Source organism: Camelus dromedarius, chromosome 10 (assembly GCF_036321535.1).
Source record: "Camelus dromedarius isolate mCamDro1 chromosome 10, mCamDro1.pat, whole genome shotgun sequence".
Lineage (NCBI taxonomy): Eukaryota > Metazoa > Chordata > Mammalia > Artiodactyla > Camelidae > Camelus > Camelus dromedarius.
Genome location: NC_087445.1, coordinates 46,723,758 through 46,742,970, shown reverse-complemented (window position 1 = coordinate 46,742,970; position 19,213 = coordinate 46,723,758). Strand labels below are relative to the sequence as shown.

At 52.4% G+C, this 19,213-nt stretch overlaps 2 protein-coding genes across 5 annotated transcripts in view; both read left to right on the top strand.

Annotated features, from left to right (window-relative positions):
* TLN1 (talin 1) overlaps window positions 1–5,951 on the top strand; it is a 30,988-nt gene extending 25,037 nt beyond the window's left edge. The window contains exons 46-57 of the mRNA XM_031449992.1: window positions 24–207; window positions 298–423; window positions 522–638; window positions 2,894–3,079; window positions 3,218–3,325; window positions 3,832–3,937; window positions 4,142–4,266; window positions 4,376–4,501; window positions 4,620–4,682; window positions 4,793–4,975; window positions 5,125–5,253; window positions 5,382–5,951. Of these exons, the coding sequence (XP_031305852.1) occupies window positions 24–207; window positions 298–423; window positions 522–638; window positions 2,894–3,079; window positions 3,218–3,325; window positions 3,832–3,937; window positions 4,142–4,266; window positions 4,376–4,501; window positions 4,620–4,682; window positions 4,793–4,975; window positions 5,125–5,253; window positions 5,382–5,507 (1,579 nt within the window). The 3' untranslated portion in view covers window positions 5,508–5,951. The remainder of the gene's footprint in view (window positions 1–23; window positions 208–297; window positions 424–521; window positions 639–2,893; window positions 3,080–3,217; window positions 3,326–3,831; window positions 3,938–4,141; window positions 4,267–4,375; window positions 4,502–4,619; window positions 4,683–4,792; window positions 4,976–5,124; window positions 5,254–5,381) is intronic.
* A 5,101-nt stretch (window positions 5,952–11,052) lies between these two features.
* Window positions 11,053–18,566, top strand: TPM2 (tropomyosin 2). Of its 4 annotated transcripts, none has more exons than XM_031450000.2 (9): window positions 11,053–11,344; window positions 11,765–11,890; window positions 14,797–14,930; window positions 15,029–15,146; window positions 15,242–15,312; window positions 15,453–15,528; window positions 16,015–16,077; window positions 16,246–16,315; window positions 18,418–18,566. In XM_031450000.2, exons 1-9 carry the CDS (start codon window positions 11,231–11,233, stop codon window positions 18,498–18,500), a joined length of 855 nt encoding a protein of 284 aa, XP_031305860.1. In that variant the 5' UTR covers window positions 11,053–11,230; the 3' UTR covers window positions 18,501–18,566. The 4 variants fall into 4 exon arrangements, with proteins under 4 accessions (XP_031305860.1, XP_031305859.1, XP_010993901.1 ...); XM_031449999.2 differs by lacking the exon at window positions 15,453–15,528 and adding an exon at window positions 15,770–15,845 and having other exon boundaries at window positions 11,119–11,344; XM_010995599.3 differs by having other exon boundaries at window positions 11,119–11,344; window positions 17,317–18,566.
* Window positions 18,567–19,213: the final 647 nt, after the last annotated feature.

Sequence of the window (19,213 nt, the reverse complement as noted above, 5' to 3'; positions counted from 1 at the left end):
GATTGGGCCGGGCCGTCTCTCAGGGAGGGCATTCTGAAGACTGCAAAGGTGCTGGTGGAGGACACCAAGGTCCTGGTGCAGAATGCAGCTGGGAGCCAGGAGAAGCTGGCACAGGCTGCCCAGTCCTCTGTGGCCACCATCACTCGCCTCGCTGACGTGGTCAAGCTGGGTGCAGCCAGCCTGGGAGCCGAGGACCCTGAGACCCAGGTATCCACCTGACACCCTTAATTCTGGCCGGAACCACTTCCTGTTCCTCCTTTCCTTCCCACAGACCAGAGCCTCTGCTGTCCCACACAGGTGGTGCTGATCAATGCAGTGAAAGATGTGGCCAAGGCCCTGGGAGACCTCATCAGTGCAACAAAGGCTGCAGCTGGCAAAGTCGGGGATGACCCTGCTGTGTGGCAGCTCAAGAACTCTGCCAAGGTCGGAGGAATGAGAACAGCCTGAGGAGAGGAGGTGGATCAAGGTGCTTTTTCCCGTTCTTTAAAGTGATCCCTACCCCGTTCCTTTGATGCCCCCAGGTGATGGTGACCAATGTGACATCATTGCTCAAGACAGTGAAAGCTGTGGAGGATGAGGCCACCAAGGGCACACGGGCCCTGGAGGCAACCACGGAACACATACGGCAGGAACTGGCGGTGAGCGCGAGTCTGGGGCATCGGGGACTTGGGTCAGAGAGTGGCATCATGACTGGTTGTAAACCTGTGCCACACCTACACTCACAGCGACACACTCACTCCCTCATTCTCTTCGCTCACCACCAGGCTTCTTACTCAACCGCACTCATGTCTTCCCCTCCTCGCCTGTTTACTCCCTAGCATTTGACACCTACCTACCTTTTGTTCTCCCATTTTCTCCAGTCACCAGTGGTCTCTTAGTTGCCATATTCAGTGGCCACTTCTTGGCCTTCATCTGTTTTAGACATCTCCAAAGCAGTTGACTGTCTTAACCAGCCTCTCTTTGAAAGCCTTTCTTTCTTTGGCCTTCTTGACACTGGCTTTTCTCTTGCCTCTCACATCTCTTCTATGTCATCACTGAATCACCTTCAACCGAGTAAATGCACACAGGCCTAGAGGCCTTCCCAGAATTGCACAAATCGCCTTCCTATTCTGTCTTCCTCCTTGGCAATTCAACCACTGTCATTGTTCTCTAACAAGTTCACTTCCAGTTCTGAGTTTAGTTGTTTTCAACTCCCTATTTGACATCAACATGGAGATGCAGCCAGCTGTTCTTCCTGACCTGCTGCTCCTCACTGACAATTGAAGGTTAATGATTGATTCCCCTTCTGTCACCTTTGACTTTACTGTCTTACTCACCACATGCAGGCCGTTGCCAGGTCCCCCCAACCCCCCTCCTCTCCCATTCCACTGTCAGCTCTCCCTCGCTTTGATGGTTTTCTACCTGGTCTCCCTGCTTTCAGTCTCTATCACGTTCATCTTTCCTACTTCTGAATTCATCTTTCTTACTTCTGAATTCATCTTTCTGATCTGTTTTCATCTCCCCTTGGAAATGTCCAAATTGAAACTCCTAACTTTCTGCCTCCCATACCTGATCATTCCCTCATCTTTCCCATCTTAGTAAATGGCACTTTTTAGTAACTCAGTTCCTAAAGCCAGAAACCCAGCTTTAACTGCTCTCTGGTTCCCCACACCCAAGCCCATCAGCAGTTCTTATAGTGCTCCCTCCAGATAGACCTCATTTTCTCTTTTCCCCATCTCTGCCACCATGGCCTTATCCAGACCATCAGCAGTCCTTAGCTGTGTTTATGTGATAGCATCTATCTAACTCCCTGCTTCCACACTCACCCCCTCCAATCCATTCTCCCTACATAGTACTCAGAATAATCCTTTAAAAATATAAAGTAGATTATGTTACTTCAGTGCTTACAGCCCTTGAGTGGCTGTCCTGGCATCTGGCGTAAAATCCACCCTCCTTACACGGCCTTGCAGGCCCCACGGCCCCTGCCCACTTCCCCAGGGTCTCCTTATCCTGCTCTCCTCCCTTTCCAGGCCCCCTGCACTCTCAGCTCTCGCCCACTGCCGGCCCCTGCACTTGCTCTCTTGCAGCTTTTTGAACATCTGGCTCCTCCTAATCCTTTAGACCTCAGCTTAAACATCCTCTCCTCAGAGTCCTTCCCTGACCACCTTTCTGAGAAAGGACTTCCTTTTTCTTTCTCATCACAGCATTGCCTTTTTCCTTTACAGCCCAGATCAGTCTCCTTTTTTGCACCTTTACCTAATTATTGTCTGTATCCAAAACCAGGATGTAAGCTCCATGAGAACAAGGACCTTGCCTACCTTACTCCCCATCGCATCACAGCACCTCACATAGAATCTGCCACCTAGCTGATCTTTAGTGATTTGTTGGATGAATACAAACATCAAAATATTTTTATGACTTTTACATATTATGTAAAATTCTAACTTCCTTTTTCTGATATTCAAGGCCCCAACAACCTCTTCGCCACCATCTCCATATTCTAGAACATTCCTTGATACTCTCGCACTTGACATCCTGGTTATTCACACTCTACCACTTACGTAAAATGCCTTCCTGTTACCTGTATCTCTTAAGACCCAGATCCTTGCCCCACCTTTACCACTCACCCCATCAAGGCTTCTCTATAGTTTAGGAATAAAAACGCAGTTCAAAGTTACTTCTTTAATTTCAAACAAATAAACTTTCCCCAATCACTGCAGTCAGAAATGATGACCAGCTACCTTCTTTTATATTACCTGTCAATGTGTGAACTTCTCCAAACCCTTCACCTACAATAAATTCACTAGTGAATGCTTGTTGAATGAACTTACGGACGAGTGAACCAAATCACACGAGTGCTGCACTGTGTTACAGCCTCACTCACTGTGGAATTTTTCTTCTTCTGCCGCAACAGGTCTTCTGTTCCCCAGAGCCACCTGCCAAGACCTCTACCCCAGAAGACTTCATCCGCATGACCAAGGGTATCACCATGGCAACAGCCAAGGCCGTTGCTGCCGGGAACTCCTGCCGCCAGGAAGATGTCATTGCCACAGCAAATCTAAGTCGTCGTGCTATTGCAGATATGCTTCGGGCTTGCAAGGTAGAAGTACTGGTGGTGAGGCAGAAGTTTGAGGCCTTGAGGCAGCTTTAGGGTAGAACATGGTAGGGAGAAACTGAGGGGCTTGGGGGACTGGGAGCTCTTTGGGGTCCTCCGGCTAACATGTTTCTCTGTGTATAGGAAGCAGCCTACCACCCAGAAGTGGCCCCTGATGTGCGGCTTCGAGCACTGCACTATGGCCGGGAGTGTGCCAATGGCTACCTGGAACTGCTGGACCATGTGCTGCTGGTAAGGCAGGAGTTGTCTGCTCCTCATACCAGCCTTCCTGAATATACAGTCCTCTCCCATAAGCCTCAGACCCAGCTCTCTGATATTTGGTTCAGATCTCCCTACCCCACCATCTATTCCCCAATCTGTTCTTATTTCCCAGCCTCCCTTTCACTGGGGCCCCATCATTCTTAGCATCTTTGGTTCTCCCACTCACCTCTTCCTCTTTTTCTTATCTCCTCTCTTCCCACCTGACCTCCTACTTCTCTCCTTTGTCATCTCTTTCTTCTCATTTCATCATACTCCTTACTCATTGTCAGCCGGTGAGTGACATACAGCCCCGCTGTCTTCCCATGCGTGCAGTGTGATACCCGAGTGCACTGGCATAGGCCATGTGGTGTTTGAGGCTGTGTTCTGGAGTAGTCCAGGGATGGGGTCGGCAGGGGACTGTAGTCTGCCCTATTATTTCAGAGATCAAGGTAGAAGCTAAGGCCTGATGCCCTCTGCTCCCTTCCCGTCTTCCCCAGACCCTGCAGAAGCCAAGCCCAGAGTTGAAGCAGCAATTGACAGGTCACTCAAAGCGTGTGGCTGGTTCAGTCACTGAGCTAATCCAGGCTGCTGAGGCCATGAAGGGTGAGGAGGGACCAGGGCAGGGAGGGAAGGGAAGGGAAACCCTTGTCCTGGGGAAGTCTCTGCTTCTGGGTTATCTGCCCTGAGCTCGCCTCTGCTCGCAGTCCCCACAGGTGCCAGGGCCCTAGTGATCATAACCATGCTGCCCAGTGCTCCTGACCTCCCTGCTCTGCCTTAGCCCCCTCCTTCCCCCCTCCCTCCCCCCAGGAACAGAATGGGTGGACCCAGAGGACCCCACAGTCATCGCTGAGAATGAGCTGCTGGGAGCTGCGGCTGCCATTGAGGCTGCTGCCAAAAAGCTGGAGCAGCTGAAGCCCCGGGCCAAACCCAAGGTCAGTCCTGCTCCCTCCCTTTTCCCTACCCTCAGAATGGCAGAACGTCACCACCTCCAGCCCCTTTTACTTCACATCTGTCTCTGCAACCTTTGTGTCTTCTTTGCAGGAGGCAGACGAATCCTTGAACTTTGAGGAGCAGATATTGGAAGCTGCCAAATCCATTGCCGCAGCCACCAGTGCCCTGGTGAAGGCTGCATCAGCTGCCCAGAGGGAACTGGTGGCCCAAGGGAAGGTAAGGACTTAAGATACCCAGAAGAATGGGGAGAGGAGCAGCTTTGTATTGTCGCCAGGAGGCTCTTAGGACCTGCAGAGAGCACAGGTCTAAGCAGGCTCCCCTCCTTCCTCCACAGGTGGGCGCCATTCCAGCCAATGCACTGGATGATGGGCAGTGGTCCCAGGGCCTTATTTCTGCTGTGAGTGTACAACTTCCGCTAGATGCCTCTGAGCTTAAGAGACTTGAGAAGGCTGGAGAGGGCATGGACCAGGGCAAGAGGCGTATTTTAATCTAATCTCCCTGCTTTAGGCTCGGATGGTGGCTGCAGCCACCAACAATCTGTGTGAGGCAGCCAATGCAGCTGTACAAGGCCATGCCAGCCAGGAGAAGCTCATCTCATCAGCCAAGCAGGTCGCTGCCTCCACAGCCCAGCTCCTCGTGGCCTGCAAAGTCAAGGCTGACCAGGACTCTGAGGCAATGAAACGGCTTCAGGTGAGGAATTCTGACCCATCCATTGTACCTCGAGCTGTGCTGCTTTAAACTGTCACCCCCAAGACAAGCTTTCTGTGACAGAGTCGAGGGACTCTCTTAGCTGGGGCCCAACCTGGATTCTGAATTCATGCTGCCTTCTCTCTGCCCAGGCTGCTGGCAACGCAGTGAAGCGAGCCTCGGATAACCTGGTGAAGGCAGCACAAAAGGCTGCAGCCTTTGAAGACCAGGAGAATGAGACAGTGGTAGTGAAGGAGAAGATGGTTGGGGGCATTGCCCAGGTGAGCTCTGCCCCAGACACTCTGAGGGACACATCAGCAGGGCAGTCACAAAGCCCGTGCTGGTCCCACCCACCCTAAACCCTAATGCACGTGCTTACTGAACTGAGTTCCCTGTCTCCGTCCCTCAGATCATTGCCGCCCAGGAAGAGATGCTTCGGAAGGAACGAGAGCTGGAAGAGGCACGGAAGAAGTTGGCGCAGATCCGGCAGCAGCAGTACAAGTTTCTGCCTTCAGAGCTTCGAGATGAGCACTAGGGCAGCCGCTTCTATTTAACGCAGACCCAGCCCAGAGACTGTGCCTGCCACTACCAAAGCCTTCTGGGCTGTCGGGCCCAGCCTGCCCAACCCCAGTACTCCCCAAAGTGCCTGCCAAACCCCGGGCCTGGCCCTGCCCAGTCCTGCTGCACATCCCCTGTCCCTTCCTGACTCCAAGTGCCTTCATGCCCTAGGGCCCCCGAAGTGCCTACCCCTCCCAGAGTATTAACGCTCCAAGAGTATTATTAACGCTGCTGTACCTCAGTCTGAACCTGCCAGGGCCCCAGCCCGCTGCACCCGGCCAGCAGCTTCCAGCCAGTCCCCACAGCCTCCGCTCTACTCATCCTTTTTTATACTATCTACCCCCATCCCCACCCACCTGTGGGGGTCATGAGGGTGTAAGCCCCAACAGGCCATACTCCAATAAAGGTGATTCTGCCTGCAGCCTCCGCCTGGCTTCATGAGGAGGTGGGAGAGTTCCCCAGGGCTGTGGAGGAAAGAATGGGACTGAGTTCTGTTACCCTGCTTGATCTGGCTCTGAGATGGAGGGGCCCCTTCCTCCTACTTGCACCCAGATCCCTAAAGTCATCCTAGTTGGGACACTGTCCCCAAGAAGCCATACTTCTGTCATCCCCTAGCTCACTAGCCAGCACCTACGCCTCACCAAGTGTCATTCTTCTGTTGCTGGGACAGCAGCTGCCAGTGCTCTTTGTGGCTACCAGGACACTGTGTTCTTCATCACTGCTCAGGGTATGTGAACAAATCCAGTCCCTGGCCAAATCCAAATTTTCAAAAGCAGCTTTACTGAAAATAGTAAGCCTATGGATCCAAGTGTCTGAGCCTAAGAGAACTGTGGCGACAGATTTGGTCGAGGCAGTTAACAAGCAAAAGTCCAACCTGTGCTCCCTCTGGTAGGGTCCACTGTTGACCAGGTTGGGCACTTCTAGCCCCCTGCCCCTTGCTGCTACTCCTGCCTAGAACAGCACTAGGAGAAAAAGAACTGAGGTGTGAGGCTAAATAGTCAGGGGGCCAGTGCGCCCCCTAGTGGCCAGGCAGGTGCTGGCAGCCTTGTTCCAGCCGCCCTGCTTACTTGGAGGTAGAGTGGAGGAAGGTGGTCAGGGAGGCAGGGGCTGTGTGCTTCCACTTCCTCCTGCATTCACGCCCTCTGCCCATGCTGTGTGGACCACCTGGCAGACCTCTCAGATCTGCCACTATTTTCATGCATGATTCTTTAACCAGCCCTGTGGCCTGGTATGTTATTTCCTTGCTTCTCCCTCCAAGTAGAACACAAACAACACCCATCTGTTGCTACTCTGTCACCTTCCGTCACCTTGAAGTCATGACATCTGCTACTCCCACCCCATTAGAGTGAGTTTAAAGTAGACAGAATTACTTTGTCCTCCCCAGGGCAGTCTGTTAGGGAAGGTGCCAATTTTCTACCATCATTCCTGTCACCTGTGGTTAATTTTTTCAATATTTACTAAGCCATGTCTATGCCTAGCATGGGAAAAGAGATGTACTATCACCTCTGACTCAGGCTGGCAACTCCAGTACATACTGCTGTGGCCTCCAACCCCAGATTCAATGTCCTAGCATCATTGAGGACTTTAGAGATCAAATCCTTTTACAGCTTCCCCAACAAGTGGTAGTCCAGACTGTTTGAACGCCTCCAGCTATAAGCCCAAGACAGCTGCTTACTCCTGCTACCACTTCCCTGCCATGTCCTCAGGAACTGTGACCAATCACGGACCTCTTGCTAGTGATGCCTTGGGGAGCTGGGAGCCTTCTTCGAATACCCATTAGACCAGCAGTTCTTAAAATGCGGTTGGCTCTTCAGTGCCCTGGAGGTTCCCAAGAGCCTTCAGGGGTCCATAAGGTCAAGGTCATTTTCATAATAGTACTAAGACATTATTTTCCTTTTTCACAGTGTCAATATTTGCACTGACAGTGTGAAAACATTAGTGGGTAAAAGTGCCTTAGTACAAATCAAGGCCGTGGCCCAAACTGTATTCAGTCATTGTAGTCTTCACCACCACACACTAGCAATTTAAGAAGTAAATGCTGGCTTCACTTAAGAATGTTCTCGATGAAGCAGTAAAAAAAATTACTAACTTTATTAAATCTTAACCCTTTAGTAACAAGTCTTTTCACTATTCTGTGTGATGAACTGGGAAGAATGCATGGCACACTTCTGCTGTCCACTGAAGTGTGATGGTGTCTCAAGGAAAGCACTTAGATGGTGCTTTGAGTTGTGAGCTGAACAAGCTGCTTTTTCATGGAGCGACACATTTACTTGGAGGAATGACAAACACACAAACCATGGTTATCAGACTTGGGTATCCGCAGATCTTTTCTCAAAAAGGAACAGAGTCTGTCACTTCAGGGAAGAACCTGACAGCATTTGTTGCCAATGATACAATGTGAGCTTTCAAGTGAAGATTAGAATTTTCGCCAACTTGTATCTGCCACTATGAGCTTTACAGCTTCCCGAAACTTCAACTTTTCTGTTGAAACCATCATGATTCTTTTAATAATATATAATGAAACGTGTTGACATTTGGAATATCTCATAGCTCAGTGAATCAATATTTTCTGAATGATTGATGCATGATGTTACAAAATTATCCCTGGGTAGAAAAGCCAAACGAAGCGTGATATAGACAGGCATACGGAAGAGCCATGCATACAGAAGGCTGACTATAAGTTACAGATTTTCAACTTCACAGACCCCTGCCTTGTTCAAGGGTCAGCAGTATACTGTTTTCTTTTCCAATTACTTACCTGTGTGAGACTAGATTTTCTTCCTGTATAATACCTCAAACAAACCAACACATAGCAACAGACTGAAAGCACACGTAGATTTTGAGAACCCAGCTGTCCTCTATTAAGCCAGATATTAAAGAGATTTGCAAAAATGTAAAATCACTACCATGCTCTAATTTGGGGAGGTGAATATAGTTATTTTTCATTAAAAATGTTAACATGGTAATGTATAATGGGTTTGTTTCTGTCATTTTTAATGAATTAATAAATATTTAAATTTTTTCTCAGTTTCCATTTTAATATGGTAAGTGTTGATAGATATAACCCACTCCAACAAAAGCTTTTTGGATTTCAAACCCCATTCTTAGTTCTTAAATGTGTAAGGGGTTCTAAGACCAAAAACTTTGAGAATTGCCCCACTAGACCATGAATTTCACTAGATCCACATAGTATCTTTGTGCATCCTGAACCTGGTGCACAAAAAAAATCTCCCAGCAAATGTTTATCAAGTGCCAACTCTATACCTGATGCTACGCTAGGCATTGGGGATTCAGAATTGAAAAACAATCCCTGTTCTGGAGGATTCACAGACCAGTGGAGGAGGCAATCAGGTACAAGGACAGTTATAACAGGGACTATGATGAGAATGTTAGGAGCTTGCACCAAGATCATGTACCTATATTAGGTGGAGAGGGTAGGAGGGGAAGTGGCCAGGGACTGCTTCCCAGAAAAGCTGACACTTGGTCTGGGTCTTTACAGCCACCAGGAATCAGCCAAGGAAGAGCATTTTAGCCATAGAGAACAGAATGCATAAAAGGTGGAAGCTCTGAGAAAAGCATGGTGATTTCTAGCTCCTGCGCTTAGCTTAGTATGAATGCTGCTTGAAGGGCAAGTCTGTGTACTGGGGGTGAAGCTGGAAATGAAAGGAGGTGAAGCTGGAAATGAAAGGAGGTAAAGCTAGAGAGGTAGGCAGGGGCCAAAACAAAGGGCCTTATCTAATACCATATTAAGAAATGTGGATTTTTATCCTCAAAAGAGCAAGAGTGAAGGGAGGGGTTTTGGAGGATTTTAGGGTTCTATTTGCACTAACTTCAAAAATATCTTTGTGTAACGATGTCCAGGAGAGTTGGGGAACCAGGAGTAAGACCACCAACCACCACAGACCCAGGCAGAAGGTAATATAAGGAGCTACCCAAGGCAACCCCAGAGACTTGGAGGAGGAACCTCATTTGTGGGAAGTAGAACCTACAGGATTAAGTGGATGTTGGAAGTGAGGGACAGAGGAGATCTTAACTAACCCCCAGGGGTCTGGCACTGAGTATGAGATGGATGCAAGTATCTTTCACAAGTTAGGGAAAAAAACAGGGAGACAGACCCAACACTGCGAGGTAGGTTTGTTCTATGTGTAGTAGCAGTCAGCTAAGCAGATCTAAATACATTCTGTGCCCCTACCTCCCCCGGCCTTGGGCCCACGGTTCCCACGATTCCCACCCCACAAGCAAAAGTCAGGCCTCCCATCCCTCTGCCCCAGGGGAGCAAGGCTTCTTCCGCCTCCTCTCTCCTACTCTCTCAATCCCCCACCCCCGTCAGAGGCGGCTCTCCACTTCCTCTCCCTCCACCTCACCCCGAGGAAAAATGAAAACAAACAGCCTTGCACCCCGGGCCTCCGACCTCCTGACCCTAGGCCCTGGCTCCCAGGGCTGTTTCTGGAGGCCTCGGTCAGAGGGGACATCTCACCCCTGGCTCCCGACGCCCAGCAGCTCAGTAACTCTTTCCCTCGCCCCCTGCCTTCCTTGCCCCAGCTAGGCCCCGCCTCCCCAAGGGGAAACATCCCAAAAAAGGGCAGAAAAGAAATTTCGGCGTAAAGTTGGCCCACAAGGGAAGAGAGGAGTCCGCCAGGAAGAGGGGAAGAGAAGGGAGGGCGCGTGGGGCGACAAGGGAGGCAAGGGGGAAGTGGGGATGGGTAGGGGTGAGTGGAGGGACAATGGGGCTAGTGGAGCCGGGTGGGGGACAAGGAGGGGACAGAAAGGGACGAGTCCCGGGTGGGGGTGGGGGCAGGGAGCGCACCGGGTCCTGCCGGGCAGTAGCCACGTGGAAAATATGCGGGGCACGTGGGGGGCGGGGCAGGCGAGGCTCTGAGCTGGGTTCTGAGCGCTGCGACCTTAGAGGAGGGGCCGTGGCTCCGGGGGCAGGGGCTGGGAGGGGAAGAGCGGTCAGGCCCAACCTCGGGGGCAGCAAGCTGGGCGGCGACCTGGGCTCTGGGCTCCCCTCCTGCCTCGGTTTCCCCAAGGCCCTGGTGAGACTTTCCACTCACTGCAACGTCGGTATCACAGACCTAGACTCTGGATCTCAGGGTAAACTGAGGCACTCCAACAGCGGAGAAGCCCCGCCTCCCAAGAGACATTTAATCCGGGGGGATTTATAGGAAACTTCTAAATTAAGGGCAGCAGCTGGGGGGGGGGGGGGCACTCCGGTCCCTGCGCCCGGGCAGCTGCCGTGAGCTCAAGCCCCAAAATAGCCCCAGGGGCCCCAGCCGCAGCTGCCGCCGGGCCTGCCTGTCACTCAGAGGAAGTGAGGAACCCCCAGCCCCAGGGTCCCCTCCCCTCTGCAGCGCTACGGTTTTTCCAGCAGACTAACCCAGCTACTTTCCCTTCGACGGCTGATGAGGCGGGGAGAGGCGGAGCACCGAGGGGGCGGTCCCGAGGGGTGGGCGCAGGGAGGGCAGCCGCGCCCCCCGACCCTGCAGTGCTTCTGCCCCTACAAGGTTTGGGCCGCGGTGGGGGAGGGTCCCAGCCCCCGGCTCCGCCCGGTCCCTCCCCGCCTTTTAGGCGCCCGCGCGGCTGGGACATCCCAGTCCCGCTAGGTCCTCCTTGCCCGCCACTCGTGCGCCCAGTCCGCGCAGCCAGCCCAGTTCGCCCGGTCCGCACTGCCCGCCGGCCGGCCCGTCCCCCACCGCAACCATGGACGCCATCAAGAAGAAGATGCAGATGCTAAAGCTGGACAAGGAGAATGCCATCGACCGCGCTGAGCAGGCCGAGGCCGACAAGAAGCAAGCAGAGGACCGCTGCAAGCAGGTGGGGGTCCTAGGCCCTGTGGAACCCTCGCACCTCCCAAGGAGGGCAGCATAGGCCCTGCCCTGTGCCCCTCTGGCCTGCTGTCCAAGGCTCTACCATCCATATGGGGGCTGGGCCTTCACAGTACTGCCCCACCCCGGCCCTAGCCAGAGCCACACTTCATGTCACCCACCACAGCCTGGAGATCCCCAGTCCCCCAGTTTCCACTCCTGCCCTTGCAATGATAGGCTCTGCTCCTTGGGACTGGAAGCTTTCTTGCTACTCCACCAGGTCCCTCCAACACCCCTGGCTGCACTGTCCCTCCTCTGCTATCCTTATTCCTCCCTGACAGCCTCTGATTATCTTAGAATCCCATCACACACAGCCCTGCCTCCTGCCTGGGCCTGGGCCTGGGCCTGCTGACTGAGGCTTCTCTTCCAGCTGGAGGAGGAGCAACAGGCCCTCCAGAAGAAACTAAAAGGGACGGAGGATGAGGTGGAAAAGTATTCTGAATCAGTGAAGGATGCCCAGGAGAAACTGGAGCAGGCTGAGAAGAAGGCCACCGACGTGAGTGTGGACTGGGGGACAGTGGGAGAGTTAGTGCACTGGGATGGGACCCAGACAAGGGGGTAAGGAGGACCCAGATATCCCTAGGACAGAAATGGTTTCCTTTCAGGAACCCAGGCTAGGGCAAGCTTGCACAGATAATCAGAGGCAGTGGGTAAATCAAAACCACTTACCACTTCCCCCAGAGGACATAGCATTGTAATTTCATTTGGTTCCAACTCTTAGAATGTACAGTGATCAGGCAGTGAGTCATCGTGGGGGTGAGTGGTACAAGAATTTACCATCCACCTCAACTAATCCTCCAGCTGAAAAAGGAAAGGAGACTGCAGCTACATTTGTAGGGTTGTGGGGTGTGGGTGTAGGTGCTGTTGGGCAGGAGGAGGGGAGACAAATCCAAAGATGGGCTCTGACTTGAGTTATACCCTTGGCAGGGCCATTAGAAATTCCCTGGCTTTGACCTCTGGCTCTGTGGCCCTGCTGTGCACTGGGGCCCCAGCTCAAGTTCTAACGGTCCCTCATTTACCCTCATTAAGCTGTCAGCCTCGAGACCATGCCAGGACACAGGGCAGAGGGACAGGGCCACAAATGCCAAGGCAGCCACCTTGGCAGGTCCTGCTCACTCAGATTTCTCTGCCCACCCTACACCCCCTAACCAGACTTCTCTACCTCCTGCCATTCCCAACCCCCACCTTGAGGTAGGATAATGGCCATAGACTTTGGACATGGTACCTTCTTTGCCTCATTTTCCCCATTTGCCTTCCACCCAGGATTATGTTTAAGATGAGCTGATGGTTGGGTGGATGGGAGGATTAGCTTAAGCACAGTCTGAAAATCTGAGCGCAGAGATGACATTACTGTTTGTGTTGACCATTATCCATGTTCCCCATCCCCCCTGCCCCTAAGGTTGGTGTCTCTGACCTCCAGCCTTTGGTTTTGGTCCTCCACCAGCCCTGGCACTTGGGAGGGAACTGACCTGCAGCTGCTAGTGAAGACGACCCTAGGCATCTGACACTCTATAAATAACTAAGGCCCAGTGCAGCTGGAGGCAGGACTGGAAACCCAAGGAGCTGGGTGGGGGCTGGAGGGGACAGGGACAGAGCTGGGGAAGTGGGGCAGCAGTGTCAGGAGTAGATAGGAAATGGTGCCTAAACTTGTGTGACCTTGAACACGGCACTTAACTTACACGGTGCCTCAGTTTCTCCTTTCTCTCTTGCTTCCCATTTGTCCAGTAGGGACAGGAGTGCCTGTCCTGTGGTTAGAGAGCAACACCCATAACTGGGAAGAGCTTGAGAAGCAGAAAATGGCAAATGCCTGTTCTGTGATGAGGGCCCCAGGACTTCCCAGATTCTCAAGTCATTTGTCACTCCCACTACCATGAAGAGAGTTCTCCTTTTACAGAGTCTCATGTATCTCTAGGAGAGACCTCCAGTGTCCCCCAGAGTCATTCCTCCCAACCCCCAGTGCTGTCTCCAGAATCCTTCCACACTGAGTCATCCGGCCCTGTGCCCAGGATGGGCTCCTGTCAGTCTAGGTGGCCTTCAGCACCTGGAGGATAAGCTACAACTACTTTCTATATATGGTTCTGTTTGCCCTGCCTTATAGTATCACACACAACCTGGCTTCTACCCACTCTGCCCCCAGTGCTGTGACCCATCCCTTCCCTCTCACTTTCTTCTTCCCCTACACTGGTCGTTTCTCCTTTCCAATCTTAAATCTCAGGGTCTCTATGTTTTTATCTTTGAGGGAGAGACAAAGAATAACCTAACATTTATGGGGTGAGGACTCTGCAGGCAACACTCTCAAGTGCTTTCTGCATATAACTTTATTATTTCCCAAGCTTGGCTTATCATCAGAATCACTTGGGAGATTGAAAAAAAAAAAAAAAAAAAAAAAAAGATGGAAAGACTTTCAAGCCCCTGCCCTGGAGATATCAGTTCAGTGGCTCCATCGTGGAGCTAGAGCACCTGTTTAGTTTTATAAACCTCTCAGATGGTCCTGTTATTAATCCAGTATTAGAAGCACTGCATTCAGAACAGCCTACAAAGAAGGAACTGCTACTGTCAACTCCAGTTTAAAATGGAGGAAACTGAGGCTTAGAGAGACTAAATAAGTTGCCCAGTGTCACACAAGTATTGAGCGCTGAGCCACGGCTCAAAGACAACAGTCTGACTCAGAGCTGACGCTCTTACACAAAACTGCACTGCTTCTCTCATTTTCCTTTATTGGAGCCCTTCTTGCTCTGTCTTCTTTTTTCTCAAAGTATATGTTTCTGCAGACTTTCTCTAAAACCTCCACGGTTCTGCCTCTGTATTGCAGGATCAGGGGCTGCGTATCTGTCACTCACACTGCCCTTGCACCGCCCCCAGTTGCCTCCAGCCTTGGCAGAGAGCGCCTTGCCACAGCCCCGGATGTCCTATATAGGCCTGGCCTGCCCCCTAAGCCTCTCGTTGGGAGTGTGCCTGGCAGCCAGTGCCATCACAGAGCTTGATTCTGCGATTGGCTGTTTCTAGCAGCACTGAGGTCTGGTTGGCCTGATTCTTCCCCACCCCTCACCTGGGCCAGGCTCTGCTGTGGAGGAGTCAGGGCTGCCTCAGACCTGGTCCCAGCACTTGGAGTGCTCTCAGGCGGAACAGAGGGGTCTGTGCACAGACAACCACTGGGAGACTATGCACAGTGCCAAAAGAGGCCCTGTAGCAGGGGAGTGGAACTTGTCCAGGAGTGCATGTTTGGTGCTGGAGCACAGAGTCTGCAGAAGACAGCTGATAGGGGAAAAAAAATAGGTTGTAAGTCTGGAGGTCAGGAAGCCTAGGTTCATTCTGACAAGAATCTTAATCATCCTCTGGAGCCTCTCTGAGCCTCGTTCAAGGTAGACAAAGCCTCTCTGACCTCTGACTTTTGACTCACAGGCCGAGGCAGATGTGGCCTCCCTGAACCGCCGCATTCAGCTGGTAGAGGAGGAGTTGGACCGGGCGCAGGAGCGCCTGGCTACAGCCCTGCAAAAGCTGGAGGAGGCTGAGAAGGCAGCTGATGAAAGCGAGAGGTGGGCAGGGAGGTCCTCAGAGGGTGGGCCAGGGAGGGGGCTGGGAGCCTGTCTCTGCTGGTCCTAACCCCACCCCCATGCCCCTCCCTGCCTCTCAGAGGAATGAAGGTCATTGAAAACCGAGCCATGAAGGATGAGGAAAAGATGGAGCTGCAGGAGATGCAGCTGAAGGAGGCCAAACACATCGCTGAGGATTCAGACCGCAAATATGAGGAGGTGACAGCCTTGCCCCATTTCTTTCTCACTTCCAAGCCCCAGACACCCCCAGTCATTCACCAAGCATCTCTTCCTCCTCTCTCCTCTCCCCACAGGTGGCCAGGAAGCTGGTGATCCTGGAAGGAGAGCTGGAGCGCTCAGAAGAGAGAGCTGAGGTGGCTGAGAGGTAAGGACACCCTGGGGTGGCAAGTGAGACTCGGCCTGAACCCAGGGCTGTGGGCCGCTCTGCACAGTGGGGAGGCAGCTTCCCAGGCTTGGGGCCACAGGGACAGGTTTTGTCCTCTGACCCCTACCCGCTGCCCCCAGCCGAGCCAGGCAGCTGGAGGAGGAACTTCGAACCATGGACCAGGCCCTCAAGTCCCTGATGGCCTCAGAGGAGGAGGTAGTCAGCTCTCTGGACCTTTCTGGGCAATGGCACCTTCTCTCAGCTCACCTTCCCCTCAATCTCAGGCTGATCTCTCCTCTGCTGGGGGTCAGGAGGGCCTGGGTCTTCCAAACTCTATCTGCTGTCACTCTCACAACTTTGCTCTTCTCTTCTCTCCTCCGCCCCTCCCCCACTGTGCCATCTCCACTGTCTCCCCCACTGTGTCCTCACACCCACCCCCGCCACACACCCCCTGCAGTAAATGTGGGGACCTAGAGGAGGAGCTGAAAATTGTTACCAACAACTTGAAATCCCTGGAAGCCCAAGCGGACAAGGTAGAGGAGGGTAGAGGGGCAGTAAGGACGGGGTCCTTCAGGGGAGGGAGGCGATGGGCCCAGGCAGGGTGGGGCTGGGTGTTTGATGGAGACAAAATTAGGAGTAGCCTGTGGAGAAATGAAGGACTTGTGGAGACGATCTACTGATGGCATGTGTCTGTCCCTAAAGTATTCCACCAAAGAAGATAAATATGAAGAGGAGATCAAATTGCTGGAGGAGAAGCTAAAGGAGGTAAGAGTCCTTCTGGTCCACAATCGCCACTCAAGCCCCCCAGTCCCCACCAGAGACCTCCTGTGGCAGTGAGTTTGGGGACAGGGACAGAGAGCAGGTTGACTTAAGTGATAGTGTCTGGGAGGGCCTAAGCTTTCATCATTTCCCCCATTTTGCCTTTACGCCCAGGCTGAGACCCGAGCAGAGTTTGCCGAAAGGTCGGTGGCAAAGTTGGAGAAAACCATCGACGACCTGGAAGGTAAAAGAGATATTCGCCTGTACCCTCAGACCTTTTAAAATAGATCCACACTCCCCATGATTGTCAGTCTGTCCCTGTCTTCCTGTCCCATTATATTTGCCACCAATGAATTAGAGCTGGACCACCTAGGACTTGACAGACTCCAGTGGTCTGTGCCTCCCACCCAAGTAGAGGCAGCCCCGTCAACTCCAGTGCTTCTCAAACTTGAGCCAACAGGAGAATCCCCTGGATTGTTTTTAAAACAGATTCCTGGATCCTACTCCAAAGTGACTGCTAACCTTGGGCTGGAGAATCTGTATGTCTAACAAGCTCCCTTGTACTGCTAACGCTGCTGGTCCTCAGACCAGCTCTGAATAACACAGATCTAGTGTCTCTAAGTGCAACACAATAGAGCTATCTCACAGAGACTTCTTTATTAAATAGAGAGCTATTTGGTTTAGTAGCTAGGTTTTCATGACATTAATGGAAAATAGTGTTTTAAGCTAGATTTGGTGAAAACAACCATCCAGGTATTTGCTAGTCTGTAGCCACTTCTCACTGTTACTAACAACACTGTGCCTAAAACTGTCTTTCCTTTTTATTCTGTTATAACCCTTTCACTCTCCTAATTCCCACTTCTCTTTCCTCCAGCCTTCTCAGGCAAGCCTCAACTTTATCTCCAACTTTGGGACTTTAGATCTTTCTGGCTAAAGTGGCCTCCTTTTGAAGCAGGCACTCCTGCTTATCCAGAGCACGGTGCCCTAGATCCCTGGTGGAGGCAGGAGCTCCTGGGGGAAGCACCAGTTAGGGGTGCAGAGAAGGACAAAAGAGACAGGGGTACAGAGAGGGGAAGAGGGAGCCCTGACAGCTGTCCAGCCTGTTCTCTGGTCTGTCTCTTTCCATCTTCGTCCACCTCTCTGATTCTTGTTCTCTCTTTCCATTACCCTCTCTCCTTCCATTCCTCTTTCCCTCCTATTCCCTCTCCCCACACTCCCACCCGGCACCCTCCCCTGAACCCCCAGACGAAGTCTATGCACAGAAGATGAAGTACAAGGCCATCAGCGAGGAGCTGGACAACGCGCTCAATGACATCACCTCTCTCTGAGCCTCTCACCAGTGTGGCCCCCTCGGCCCTTTCTCTCCTCTCCTTTCCATTCTCTCCACGGGGAGAGGGGCAAGCAGGAGGAGCAAAACTTGCCAACATTGCACAGCCAGACTGGGCACAGTCTAGGAGAGCCCCCATCACATCTGCCGCCCACCCTGGCACCTGCTCCATCCTTCTATCCATCCACTCACCCCTCCACCCGCCGGCCTCTCCCACTCTCTGCTGCTTAATAAACTCAACTTGGTCTCCATGCTGTTTTCCTGCCCTCCAGAGAGCACTTCCATCACCCCTACAGCACTGGTTCACTACTGAGACCCTTGCCTCCTTTGGACACCCCTAATCTTGTGCCCCCTCCCCCACTGAGCTCACCCACAAAACACTGGCCCACACAGGAACCCCCACTGCATGGGCACTCCCAGTCTGACTCTCACTGCTGCATGTGGGCACGTATGACAGCATTAGTCACCAAGGGCCCTCGGGTGCCTCCAAGACACACACCCTTCTGCAGACCCAGGCATGTCATTGCCCTCAGAGCGCTCAGCTGGGATTCCAGGATCTAAAGGAATGACTGGAGGGGAAGTGGGATGGTGAGGAGCAGGGGAGGGGCACGAAGGTTGTGAAAGGTATGGGATGAAGTTTGGAAAAACACTGGATGCCAGCAACCTGGGGCTTTCACTGCAGGTCCGTTTTCTGCCTCAAGTCTGTCTGTCTGTCTGGCCCTCTCTTTCCTCTTGTTTCCAACTCTTTTAAACCTTCTAAAGAAGGAGGGTAAATTTGTTTATGACTCAGGCCTTCCCATCCCACCTCCATGGCCCCAAAGCCTTGAGTGAGGCATCCCCATCTGTCTTGGTCAGTCCATCCATTTCCCCGGCCAGGGGGTCCTCAGATCCCTGAATGCTTGTGTCTTCCTGTGCCTCCATCCCACTCCATGTCTGTTGTTATGTCCCCTGTCCATGCCTCCCCATGTTTCTCCCCTTGTGTCTCCCCTCCCCCTCCTCACGTGTTGCTTCCCTCACAGAGACCTTGGCCAGTGCCAAGGAGGAGAACGTGGAGATTCACCAGACCCTCGACCAGACCCTGCTGGAGCTCAACAACCTCTGAGGGCTGGCCCTGCCCCCAGCCAGGCTGTAGATGCAGCCCTAACCAATAAAACTGATGTTAACAGCATCACGGGGCCCTTTAAGCCTTTCTTTGGTATTGGTGATGGTGGGGGTAGTTTTCCAAAATGCAGAAGGCTGAGAGAATGCCTGAGGGGAACAGCAGCTTAGGAAGAGCCCCTGAGTGAGCAGGGCCTGGGTCCAAGCCCTGCAACAGGACTTCCTTTTCTACAGGAGCCAAGGGCTGGCGGCGCTGGGCTCAGGAGGGGTTGTGAGCAGGCTGTGTGAAGGAGAGAAACCTGGCAGGGCTGGGGGAACATTTAGGCCCTCACTCTCTGCAGAACAGAGGAGCTGCAGTCAGCGGCACTGCCCCATTCCAGCAGGCAGCTGGGCCAGACAACACAATCTGAAACCAAAACCGCAAAGCTACACAGATTTACTTGAGCAGGGTGAAAGCCGAAAAGCCTCAATGTGATTGTAAGCCTAGAGGCTGATCCTGCCCCAAACCTAGATACATACACACACACACACACACACAGCCATTCCAACACTATCAACAATTTCTGTCCACTTACTGATAATGTCTTCATTAGGCAGAATCGTATCCCCTCCACCAAAGATATACCCTAATCCTGTGAAACGTTACTTTACATGAGAAAAAGGACCTTGTGATTAAGCTAAGGATTTTGAGATGGGGACGTTATTCTAGGTTAACTG

Coding starts and splice junctions, on each gene's coding strand:
- TPM2 (XM_031450000.2), top strand. CDS start 11,231: ATGGACGCCATCAAGAAGAAGATGCAGATGCTAAAGCTGGACAAGGAG. Junction 11,891..14,796: donor CTGAGAAGAAGGCCACCGAC/GTGAGTGTGGAC, acceptor TTTGACTCACAG/GCCGAGGCAGATGTGGCCTC. Junction 15,313..15,452: donor AGAGCTGAGGTGGCTGAGAG/GTAAGGACACCC, acceptor CGCTGCCCCCAG/CCGAGCCAGGCAGCTGGAGG.